Source organism: Dipodomys merriami, unplaced genomic scaffold (genome assembly GCF_024711535.1).
Source record: "Dipodomys merriami isolate MVZ:Mamm:240054 unplaced genomic scaffold, mDipMer1.0.p SCAF_3, whole genome shotgun sequence".
NCBI lineage: Eukaryota > Metazoa > Chordata > Mammalia > Rodentia > Heteromyidae > Dipodomys > Dipodomys merriami.
The window spans coordinates 73,144,741-73,157,595 of NW_027204492.1; the positions used below are offsets into that span (position 1 = coordinate 73,144,741).

Sequence of the window (12,855 nt, forward strand, 5' to 3'; positions counted from 1 at the left end):
GCTTGAACTCAGGACCTGGGCATTGTCTCTGAGCTTTTTTTTTTTTTTTTTGGCAGTCTTAGGGTTTGAACTCAGGGCCTGGGTGCTGTCCCGGAGCTTCTTTTGCTCAAGGCTAGTACTCTACCACTTGAGCCACACCTCCACTTCTTATTTTTTGTTTTTTGAGTAGTTTACTGGAGATGAGGGTCTCATGGACTCTCCTACCTAGGCTGGTTCTGAACCACAATTCTCAAATCTCAGCCTCCTGAATGGGTAGTATTATAGGCATGAGCTACTGGAACCCAGCAAAATGCTCCATCCCATATACCTCAAGGTATTGAAAAGGTAAGTGGGCACTTAAATGAAAAATGCAAACTAGTAAATTTTCTTGCCTGGGTTTTTAATTTTCTCCTCATTTCTGTTGTACAGAGTCGAATCAAGTTCCTTTAACTCCAAAGTAGAATGTTAGAACTGGAATGATTTAAATTCCTTTAGCCTAGGAAAGTGAGATGACGTGACTTGCCTTGCTCTTTACTAATTTGGAGATCCTATGAGGCCTTGCCTGAGTAGCTAGGATTACAGGCATGAGCCACCGGTGCCCAGCTATGCCTTGGATTTTTTTCTCCCCAGGCTCATGCTTATGTAACTTGAACCTTTTTGTTATAGACTTTTTTTCCTCTTGGGAACTAGACATAGTTATGAAAAATGTTATTGATTGCAGTGCAGATGAAGTTCGCAGAAAATCTCTGGTTCTAAAGTTCCCTAAACAACAGCTTCCTCCCAAAAAGAAACGACGGGTTGGAACCACAGTTCACTGTGACTATTTGAACGTGAGTATCTATATTGCCTCCTGATTAATGTGATTTCCCCTGTCTTCTGTGACATAGCTCTTGATATATTATCCTCTGGCCATTCCTGAAAATTATTCATACTGTTTACTATAAGATTTCTGTAATATTCCTTGATCTAAATATTACAGGATCTAAAACATTTTGATTTCTTGTTTCTCTTTAGAGACCTCATAAATCTATCCACCGGCGCCGGACTGACCCTATGGTGACACTATCATCTATCTTGGAGTCTATCATCAATGACATGAGAGACCTTCCAAATGTGAGCTCATTGCCTTTGGATTTCTACAATAGCAAAGCTTGTTGTTTTATCTGTTACTTCAGGTAGAGGGCAGTAGTGTATAAAATTAGGTACTTGGAAATCCTTTTTCTTTGGGATGTAGTTTTATTTGTTCCTTTTTTAGTAGCTTTTTATATAAGAAACAGACATATTGCATCTAGATTCTTTTGAGAGTTTATGGCCAAGGAGATGAGTAAGTGTGAAGTGTTCAAGGATTGGCTCTGGCAAGTTTTCTTTTCTTTATTCATAAAGGGTGCTGCTGCTTCTTTTCACAGACATACCCTTTCCACACTCCAGTCAATGCAAAGGTTGTAAAAGACTACTATAAAATCATCACTCGACCAATGGATCTCCAAACACTCCGTGAAAATGTGCGCAAACGCCTCTACCCATCTCGGGAAGAGTTTAGGGAGCATTTGGAGCTAATTGTGAAAAATAGTGCAACCTACAATGGTAACAATCACTTTTTACTTGACTATAAAGGTTATCTTTCACATCCTTACTTTACCTTATGCTTGCTTTTCTATATTCAGACTAGTTTCCATTAATTGAAAGATAACAAAGTATTAATGCATTTATGGATCTTAAAAAATCAGGTTGTGTACTTTTTCTGTCATTTAGAAAGTATTGTTTGTTTCTTTTTGAATTGCAGATAGTTTATTGACAAGTACATGGTTTTAGCTGCAGTTTAAATTCACTTGAACAGGAGACAATAATCAAGTCAAAAGAATAAGTGTTTGCTAATCATCAGAAAATCTGTCAGTATTTGGGCTGTCGCATAGAAATCCAAAATCACTCCGGCCAGGTCTTAAAGAAAATTCGTCCTCTTATAGTCCATATGGAATGGACTATAGAATTCTGTAGATTATCCCCCTCTAGCCAAACATGACCCATTGGCACCTAGCAAGCATGGGGTCTTGAGTTCAAACCCTAGCAATAACTATAGTTTTTAAAGAAATCTGATGGACTAGTGGTAAGGATTTTGTCTCCTTCCAGACTAAATACTCGCTTACAAATATTTGACTATGGATCACTCGAACTTTTTGCAATCACAATGTCACCTCTTTGGATACCGTAAAAATGCCAACTAAGATTTTCTGCAAAGACAATATCTGAATTATGAATTGTAGGCTCCATTGGTGGTCCAGAACACATTACAACACCACCAGCGTATTCAAAAGCACAGTGGGCTATACAGCCATACTGAATAGTATAGCCAACAAGTCGAAAGGTTTTTCCCAGAACACCACGAAGCATAGTTCTATGTTGAGTCTGCTACCATTGGCCCTAGGTATGTTTTAAAATACATTAAACTTTTAGAGTAATCACAGGCTTTCCAGAAAAACAATCTAAACCATGTCCCAGAGCAAATGCAGATGATCCATAATTTTAGGATATCTCTAACACCCAAAATCCCAGAAGACCTTCACCCTGAGATTCAGGTTTCTCACCTGAGCCCCTCACCAGTTCTCCCGAAAGTATTGTTTTTTTTTTGTTTTTTTGTTTTTTTGTTTTTTGCCGGTCGTGGGGCCTGAACTCTGGGCCTGCGCGCTGTCCCTCAGCTCTTCAGCTCAAGGTGAGTGCTCACCACTTTGAGCCACAGTGCCACTTCCAGCCTTTTCTGCTTATGTAGTGCTGAGGAATCAAACCCAGGACCTCATGCATGCAAGGCAAGCACTCTACCACTGAGCCACTTTCCCAGCTCCAAGTATTGTTTTTTTTTTTTTTTTTTTTTTTTTTTTTTTTACCATCATTCATTTTTTTTTCAGTTGTGTGGCTTGAACTCTGGACCTGGGCACTGTCCCTGAGATCTTCAGCTCAAGGGAATCGCTCTACCACTTGAGCCACAGCGCCACTTTGGTTTTCTTGTGATTAATTGGAGATAAGCATCTCATGGGCTTTCCTGCCCTGGCTGGCATTGAACCATGATTCTTAGATCTCAGCCTCCTGAGTAGCTAGGATTACAGGTGTGAGCCACTGGTGTCCAATCAGAAGTAATTTTTATTCAATAATATTATTGAAATATCATATAGTTTGTCCCTCTTTTTTACATAAATGCAGTATATTTTGTTTTTGTTTTTTTAAATTTTTTTGGGTCCAGTTGTGGGGCCTGAACTCTGGGCCTGGGCGCTGTCCCTCAGCTCTTCAGCTCAAGGCTAGCACACTACCACTTGAGCCACAGCGCCACTTCTGGCTTTTTTCTTTTTGCTTATGTGGTGCTGAGGAATGGAACCCAGGGCCTCATGCATGCAAGGCAAGCGCTCTACCACTGAGCCACCTTCCCAACCCCAAATTCAGTGTATTGTGTATTATTTACTTTGTATCACTCTATCATTCTCTTTCCCTCACCCCTTATGGTTTTGAATTAGGACCTCAAACTTGCTTGGCTTTTTTTGCTCATAGCTGCCACTCTACCATGACTCTCTTCTGGATTTTTTTGCTGTTTGTTTTGAAGATGAAGTCTCAGTGCCCAGGCTGGCTTTAAACAATGATCCTCCAAATCTCAGCCTTTCATGGGCTAGGCATAAGCTTATAGGCCTAAGCTGCCAGTGCTTGGGATTTGTTTTAACTTTTTACAGAACTCTGACTTGGTCAGTGTCTAGAGCACCTGCATCATTTTACAATCCCATCAGCTCTTGTCATGTACTTCATACAGGTTCCAATTTCTTTTCATACTCATTAATACTTGTTAGTGTCATCTTTTTTATTTCAGACATCCTACTGCATATAAAGACTCACCAGCCTAATGGTGCTGAAAATCTTTACATGTTCTTGGAAATCTTTCTTGAACTTTTGTGCATTTATTGCCACCTTTGACTCTTTGCTTTTCCAGAAATCTTTTGTAATAACTTCTTTTTATTCATTCTCATTACTTCACTCCAGTGTCTACTTCCCTTCTGGGGAAGTATGTTGCTTCTGCTTGTCTGCCAGACATCTGTTTCCCACTGCCCTACTGGCAACTCATCTAATTGCCTATTTCGATTCATAGTATTAATATCTAGTTCTGCATCCTAGACGTCAGTCATAATTGGTTCCATCCTTCTTTTCCCACACTCACAAACAACCAAGTTCTATAAGGTGTATCTTTCTTGAATTACTCTGTAATTATTTTTCTTTGCCGTTGTGGGGCTTGAGCTCAGTGCCTAAGCACTGCCCCAGTTCTTTTTTGTTCAAGACTAGTATTCTATCACTTGAGTCACAGCTTCATTCCTAGTTTTTTTTATGCATAATTGGAGATAAGATTATTATGAACTTTGCTACCCAGGCTGCCTTTGAACCTTACTCCTCAAATCTTAGCCTCCTAAGTAGCCAGGAATATAGGTGTGAGCCGCTGGTGCCCAGTTTACACCATTTTTACATACATTAAAAATGATAGTAAAGCTTATTACTACAGAAACAATGGAAAAGGAAATAGATTATGTGGCATCATATACTATGAGAAAACGACACTTCATTCCAATGGAGCATTTCACAAATTTTTTGTCATCCTTGTGCAGGGACCATGTTAGTCTTCTCTGTATTATTCTAGTTTTAGTATATATGCTGCTAAAGTAACAGTCTTTGTACACTTTTCCTTCTTTTTAAGGTCTTTCTCTGTTGTGTACTTGTTAGACTTCTACTCTGCTTTAATAACTTTTTTTTAATTGTGAGAATACTAAACAGACGAGTTACAATTACATGGGCAAGATTTAATAACATTTAATAACATGAGTCAGAACAAGCCTTCCTTACTCTTCGATAACCAGATTTGATTTGTTATAAAACAACTTAGATATTTCATGTGCAAACAACGTATTTATTGTAGTACAGGGGTTTGAACTCAAGGCCTTGAATTTATCCAAGTGCTTTTAAATTTGAGCCACACCTTAGCCCAACCGTCTTGTTAGTATGTATTGTTACCATCATCCCTATGTATAAAGTGCTTACACCCTGTCTTGCAGTAATATTATTTTCAAATCATTTTCATTGGCTAATCAAAGAATTCTCTACAGTAGGAACTCGTCTTATTTTTCTTTACATTCTTCTATTGAACATGTCATAGTCATGTTTAAACATGCTAGATGAATAACCAAATTAATTTTGAATTAATTAATGAATTGGAAATAGAACTAAGGTTTAGGCTCTGGAGAATGCTAACATGGATAGAGAAAGGAGGATAGTCAAGAAGATAATCTAGCAAATGATACTAAAAGAAAGTAGTCAGAATTACTAGTTAGATGAAAATGTATGTAGTTTTGTTGTTTGTGTTTTATAGCTTGAGCCTCATTATAGGTTGGCTTTCAACTCTCTGTCCTCCTGCTTCAACCCTCTGAGTAGCAGGGATTATGAACCTGTACCACTAGGCCCAGCTTAAAGTGTTTGTTTGTTTATTTATTTATTGCCAGTCATATGGCTTGAACTCAGGGCCTGGGCGCTCCCTGAATCACTTGAGCTGTAGCTTTGTCTGAGTAGGTTATTGGAGATAGGAGTCTCACAGACTTTCCTGCCCAGTCAATGGCTTTAAACAGCGATCCTCAGATCTCAGCCTCTTGAGTAGCTAGGATTACAGGCATAAGCCACCCATGCCTGGCTAATTACTTTTAAGATTAGTTTAAATTAGAACAACCATAAGCAGAGACTATTGGAAATAGGTCAGATATTGGAAGAAGTTTTTGAATTTCCATTAGGGGTTTCAAGGAAACTGAAGTACAGTTTTGTGTGTGGGTTATGGGGCTTGAACTCATGGCGTGGGTAGTGCTGCGGAGCTTTTTTGCTGAAGACTAGAGCTCTTAGCACTTTAAGCCACAGAGACACTTCCGATTTTCTGGAGTTGATTAGAGATAAGTGTCTCCTGGACTTTTCTTTTTTTTTAATAATATTTTATTGTAAAGATACTGTACAGAGGGATAACAGTTACATGAGTTAGGTAATGAGTACATTTCCTCTTGAGCATTGTTACCCCCTCCCTTGTTTTTCCCCTACTATCCTTTCCTTCCCTAACTCCCCAACTCCTTTCTTCCCTCCCACCCCCGAAGTTGTAAAGTTCATTTTCAACATAGTGTCTTGTATATCTCATTGTTACAATGGGTCAGCCTGTATCCTTATTTCAGCATTTTATTTTCCTTCCCCTCCCCAAATTAGAAAAATGTATATAAGATGCAGGGTACAGGGTACAGTGAAAACAGGGTTATACCATGGGGGAAGAACATACAAAAGAAATCACATAGTACATTATAAGTACATTAAAAAAAAAAAACAGCAAGAAAGGTAAAACCTCTTGTGTCCCTATCTTGGGGTTCATTTCACTTAGCACCATCTTTTATTGTCATATGTACATAGCTTTTGAACTTTTCTACTTGTCTAGTAAGATTATCCTACATGTATACTAGTTATTGTGAATAAGGGAAACCATGGGACCTGTTTCTTTGGGCCTGGCTTACTTCATTTAATATGATTTTTTTCCAAGTCTTTCCATTTCCTAACAAATGGGGCGACGTCATTCTTTCTGATGAAGGTACAGAATTCCATTACACACACACACACACACACACACACACACACACACACGCACGCACACACACACACACACACACACTTTCTTGATCCATTCATCTACTGAGGGGCATCTGGGTTGGTTCCATATCTTAGCTATGGTAAATAATGCTGCAATAAACATAGTTGTGTTAGTAGTTTTAGTATGACCTTGTTTGTGATTGTTTGGGTAAAAGCCCAAAAGTGGGATTGCTGGGTCATAGGGGAGCTCTATGTATAGTCTTTGAGGAACCTCCATACTACTTTCCAAAGTGGTTGAACAATGCAGTAGGGTTTTCTCTCTCTCTCTCTCTTTTTTTTTTTTTTTTTTGGGTCCGGTCATGGGGCCTGAACTCTGGGCCTGGGCACTGTCCCTCAGCTCTTCAGCTCAAGGCAAGCGCTCTACCACTTGAGCCACAGTGCCACTTCCGGCTTTTTTCTTTTTGCTTATGTGGTGCTGAGGAATCGAACCCAGGGCCTCAGGCATGCAAGGCAAGCGCTCTAACACTGAGCCACCTTCCCAGCCCCCTCTTTTAATTTTTTTATTATTACTTTTTTTTTTGGTGGGTCATGGGGCCTGAACTCTGGGCCTGGGCGCTGTCTCTCAGCTCATCTCAAGGGTAGCGCTCTACCACTTGAGCCACAGCGCCACTTCGGCTTCTTTCTTTTTGCTTATGTGGTGCTAAGGAATTGAACCCAGGGCCTCAGGCATACAAAGCAAGCACTCTACCACTGAGCCACCTTCCAGCCCATGCAGTAGGATTCCCTTTTGGCCACATCCCCTCCAGCATCTGTTGTTATTAGATTTCTTGATTATAGCCATTCTAACTGGGGTGAGGTGGAATCTCAATATTGTTTTGATTTGCATTTATGGTCAGAGAGGTTGAGCATTTCTTCATGTGTCTAAAGTCTTTAGCCCACTTAGTAATTGAGCAGTTGTTTCTTTGAGGATTTGTTGTTGGGGGATTTAATTTTTTGAGTTCTAAGTATATTTTAGTTATGAGACCCTTGTCCATTGTATGGCTAGTGAAGATCTCCCAGTCCGTTGGCTTTCTATTGATCTCGCTAGGTATGACCTTTGCCATGCAGAAGCTCTGCAGTTTCATGCAATCTTATTTTTCCAAGCTTTCTTTGATTTGTTGTGTTTCTGAGTCTTTATTAAGAAAATTGCTAGTGGGCGCTGGTGGCTCACACATGTAATTCTAGCTACTAAGGAGGCTGAGATGTGAGGATCAAGGTTCAAAGCCAGCCTGGGCAGGAAAGCCTGTGAGACTCTTTATCGCCAATAAATCACTCAAAAAACCAGAAATAGTGCTGTGGCTCAAGTGGTAGAGCACTAGCCTTGAGCTGAAGAGCTCAGGGACAGGGCCCAGGCCCAGAATTAAAGCCCCACAACCAACAATAACAAAAAAAAGAATAGCGGCCTGTGCCAAGGAGCCCTAGAGTTTCTCCTATTCCTTCCTGCAATGTTTTCAGGGTGTCTGCTTTGACTTCGAGGTCTTTGATCCACTTGGAGTTGGTTCTGGTGCAGGGTGATATATAAGGATCTAGCTCTAGTTTTCTCTAGGTGTTTAACCAATTTTTCCAGCACCATTTACCGAAGAGGCTGTCTTTCTTCCATTCTATTTTTTAGCTCCCTAGTTGAAGATTAAATAGGTGTGAGGGTTCATTTCTGGGTCTTCAGTTCTATTCCATTGGTCCTCAGGTCTGTTCTTATGCCAGTACTAAGCTGTTTTGATTACTATGGCTTTGTAGTAGAGTTTGAAATTTGGTATTGGTGTTCTTCTAGCACTGTTCTTTCTGCTAAGGATTGCTTTTGCAATTTGGGGTCTTTTATTGTTCCATATGTATTTTTGGATTGCTTCTTCTATTTCATTGAAGAATGAAGTTGGGATATTGATAGGTATCACATTGAATGTGTAGATAGCCTTTGGCAGTATTGTCATTTTCACAATGTTATCCTCCCAATCCAGGAGCATGGGAGGTTTTTCTACTTCCTTAGTTCTGCTTTAATTTCCTTTTTCAGGTGTTTAATGTTTTCATTATAGAGTTCTTTCACTTCTTTAGTTATGTTAACTCCTAGGTATTTTTTTTTGTGGGTCCATTACAAAAGAAGTTGCTTTCCTGATTTCAGCCACACCCTTCTCGTTATTGGCATACAGAAAAGCCATTGATTTTTGAGGGTTATTTTTATACCCTGCTACTTTGCCAAAAAGCTTCAGATCAGCTTGAGTAACTTGGGAGTGGAGTTCATGGGGTTCTTTAAATACAAGATCATGTCATCTGCGAAGAGGGAGAGTTTTACTTCATCTTTTCCTATTTGGATCCCCTTTATGTTTGCATCTTGTCTTATTGCTCTAACTAGGCATTCTAATATTAAATTGAAGAGAAGTGGAGAGAGTGGACATCCTTGTCTCGTTACTGAATTTAGAAGAAATGGCTTTAGCTTTTCACCATTAAGTATAATGCTGGCTGTAGGTTTGTCATACATAGCCTTTATTGTATTGAGGAATATTCCATGGATTTGTAGTTTTTCCAGAGCTTTCATCATAAAGAGATGTTGGATCTTGTCATATGCTTTTTCTGCATCTATTGAGATAATAATGTGGTTCTTATCCTTGCTCTTGTTGATGTGATGAACTGTATTAATTGCTTTACATATATTGAACCAGCTTTGCATCCCTGAAATGAATCCTGTTTGATCATGGTGTATGATTTTTTTGATGAGTTGTTGAAGTCAATTGGCCAAAATTTCATTGAGAAGCTTTGCATCGATGTTCATCAAAGAAATGGGTCTGTAGTTCTCTTTCTTTATGAGTCCCTGCCTGGTTTGGGGAGGAGGGTTATGATGGCATCATAGAAAGAGTTTGGGTAGTGAACTTTCATTTTCATTGAAGACTTGGAGGAGGGACTGGGTAGGTGGCTCAGTGGTAGAGTGCTTGCCTCGCATGCATGAGGCCCTGGGTTCGATTCCTCAGCACCACATACACAGAAAAAAGCTGGAAGTGGCACTGTGGTTCAAGTGGTAGAGCACTAGTCTTGAGCTGAAGAGCTCAGGGATAGCGCCCAGGCCCAGAGTTCAAACCCACCACCGACCAAAAAAAAAAAAAAAGACTTGGAGGAGCATTAGTGTGAGTTCTGCTTTGAAGACCTTGTAGAACTCAGCTATAAATCCATCCGGTCCTGGGCTTTTGTTGAGTGGGAGGGCTCTTATTGCCATTTCTATTTTGATGCTTGATATGGGTCTGTTAAGTTGGTTTAAATCATCTTGGTTTAGTTTGGGCAGAAATTCATCCATTTCTTCCAGTTTCTCAAACTTATTTTCATAAATATTTGAGAAGTATTCCTTTATAATGTTCTGAATCTTGGTTGCTTCTGTGGTGATGTTTCTATTTTCAGCTCTTGAGTTTATTTATTTGGGTGTGTTCTCTTTTTTCTGATAAGATTTGCTAAGAGTCTGTCGATTTTGTTAACTTTTTTCGAAGAACCAACTCTTCGTTTTGTTGATTCTATGTTTTTTTTTTTTTTTTTGCGTCCGGTTGTGGGCCTGAACTCTGGGCCTAGGCACTGTCCCTCAGCTCTTCAGCTCAAGGCTAGTGCTCTACCACTTGAGCCACAGCGCCACTTCTGCTTTTTTTTTCTGCTTATGTGGTGCTGAGGAATCGAACCCAGGGCCTCATGCATGCAAGGCAAGTGCTCTACCACTGAGCCACCTTCCCAGCCCCTTTCTATGTTTTTTTTTTTTTTTTGGACTCTTCATTTAATTCTGATTTAATTTTAATTATTTGTTTTCTTTCGTCTTGTGGATTCAGGTTTAGCTTGTTGCTCTTTTTCAAGGAGCTTTAGGGGCCTCATTAAATTGTTGGTTTCAGATCCCTCCAATTTGTTGATATAGGAACTCAGAGGTATAAGCTTGCCTCTGAGTACTGCCTTTGCCCTTTGCTGTGTCCCAGAGGAGCTGGTAGTTTGTGTGTTCATTTTTGTTAAATATGAACATTTGACTTTGCTTTCTAAGCTCTTCTATGACCCACTGGTAGTTCAACATTGTGTTGTTCAGCCTCCATGTGTTACAGGATTTTCTTTCTTTTTTTTTTTTTTTCTGGTTGTGGGGCCTGAACTCAAGGCTAGCGCTCTACTACTTGAGCCACAGCGCCACTTCTGGCTTTTTCTGCTTATGTGGTGCTGAGGAATCGAACCCAGAGCCTTATTCATGCAAGGCAAGCACTCTACCACTGAGCCAACTTTGGTGGCTTTTGGTGTTGAATTCTAATTTTATTCCCTTGTAGTCTGAGAGGTTCAAAGCCAGCTTAGGCAGGAAAGATCGTGAGACTCTTATCTCCAATAAACCACTAGAAAAACCGTAAGTGGTTTGGCTCAAACAGTAGAGCACTGGCCTTGAGCTGAAGAGCTGAGGGACAGCGCCCAGGCCCAGAGTTCAAACCCCATGACTGACAAAAAAAAATGGGTAGGTGTTTCCCTATTTATCTCTCTCTCTCTCTCTCTTTTTTTTTTTTTGCTTGGAGAGGCATGTTGTGTTTCTGTGGTGGAAATTATATATAGTTGTAACTTTTGAGATGATCTGGGTTTGGCTGATAAGTAGTCTGAACCTTAAGGTTAACAAGATGGGCCCCTTGTACTCAGTCAAAATAGAACCAACTGCAAGATGGCTCAGATAAAAACCATTAGAGATCAATGGACTGAAGAAAATGGAGAAGAAAAGGGTTAGGATTGGAGAGATATGAGTTTAAATTAAGAAGAAAAAATGGGTATAATGATATTAGAGGGGTAAGAACAGCTTTTAGAGGATTGGTATGTGTAGTAGGAAGAGACTAGAGACCTTGTTTCAGAGTGTAAGAGGTAGAAAAGAATTTGAAGAAAGATTATATAAGGAATAGCTTAGAAATCTAGATGAAAATAAGAAAAGAAATATATATATATATATTTGGGAGAATTGCTGATATTAGAAAAAGTTTTATTGAATGTATTGGAAAGTCGATTAAGATAATTCCTGTAATTATTATGTTTACATACATAGAAGACCTTACTTTGTGTATAGAACTAGACAGGTTAGCTCTGATAGAGTAGTAGTATAATGTGGAGAGAAATGAAGAGAATAGAGTGAGAGAAAATAATTAGAATTAGGAAATTGAAAAGTGGAAGAGCTGGGCGCCGGTGGCTCACGCCTGTAAGCCTAACTACTCAGGAGGCTGAGATCTGAAGATCATGGTTTAAAGCCAGCCCAAGCAGGAATGTCTGTAAGACTCTTATCTCCAGTTAGCCACGAGAAAACTGGAAGTGACACCATGGCTCAAGTGGTAGAACCCTTGCCTTGAGCTAAAGAGCTCAGGGACAGTGCTCAGGCCCAGAATTGAAGCCCCATGAGTGGCAATAAAAAAAAAAAAAGAAAAGAGGAAGAAAAAACTAAATTATAGTGAAAAAATAGAAGATTTAAATAGCAAATCCTAAAGACAAAACAAAATCACAAAGAATCAAAAACAAACATTTTTTTAAAAAAATCTAAAGAGTGAGTTTTTTGGCTTGTTTGGGGGAGCTTTGTCCTCTAAGGCAATTCTTGATAAAACCTTGTATGCCTTGCAATAATCTACTTTTCTTATAGCTTGGTTGGATCTAGACGGCCTTTGACAAGGGAAGGTGACTGCTACCTAGAATCCCACTCTGAGCCCTGATGGCGGGGAGTTGGGGAGATTTGGATTTGTAGTTTGCTATCACAGGCATGGAGCTCGGTTCCCAGGCTTCCTAGGTAGCCACAGGAAGTTTAGGAACAGAGCTTAGATCAGAGTTCACTTCTGATGTGATTCCTCCCTTTTGGGCTGGAGGCTTGGGTCAGAGGGCTTTGGGACCTTACAGAGAATTGCCATCCCCAGTGAGTGAAGCCAATTGGGTTACTCACAAGATTTGTAGCAGGTGATGCACTAGACCACACAGAGCCTGTGTTGTGGCAGCCAGGATGGTGTTGGCAGGTTCTCAGTGAGAGTGTCTGGGCATTGGCAAGACCAGGTAGGGGGGTGGCATCTGCAGCAGCTTAAGGATCTTGCTCTGTGGGGTGGGGAGTCCAGGTGATGGGAGGACCAGGTGGAGCTTGGGACAGTGGGTTGCGCGGTGGGTGGCGGCGGTGGTGGTGGGTGGTAGGTAGCAGCATTGGTGGATGACATCGGGTAGCCTTAGTGGTGGCTGCCGGTGGCTGCAGGCTGTGTCAGTGGTGGCATGGTAGGG

At 40.3% G+C, this 12,855-nt stretch overlaps 1 protein-coding gene, 1 non-coding gene and 1 pseudogene across 6 annotated transcripts in view; 1 reads left to right on the forward strand and 2 right to left on the reverse strand.

Moving 5' to 3' along the window:
- Positions 1 to 12,855, forward strand: part of Taf1 (TATA-box binding protein associated factor 1) — a 123,021-nt gene that overhangs the window by 48,621 nt on the left and 61,545 nt on the right. For all 5 annotated transcript variants that reach the window (XM_070040318.1, XM_070040315.1, XM_070040316.1 and 2 more), the window contains 3 exons: positions 701 to 809; positions 994 to 1,092; positions 1,386 to 1,563. In XM_070040318.1, the coding sequence (XP_069896419.1) occupies positions 701 to 809; positions 994 to 1,092; positions 1,386 to 1,563 (386 nt within the window). The remainder of the gene's footprint in view (positions 1 to 700; positions 810 to 993; positions 1,093 to 1,385; positions 1,564 to 12,855) is intronic.
- On the reverse strand, positions 1,851 to 2,407 carry LOC138839561 (mitochondrial inner membrane protease subunit 1 pseudogene; annotated as a pseudogene).
- LOC138840525 (U6 spliceosomal RNA) lies at positions 4,564 to 4,665 on the reverse strand. Its single transcript, XR_011376100.1, has one exon. It is a non-coding gene; the product is annotated as a U6 spliceosomal RNA (small nuclear RNA).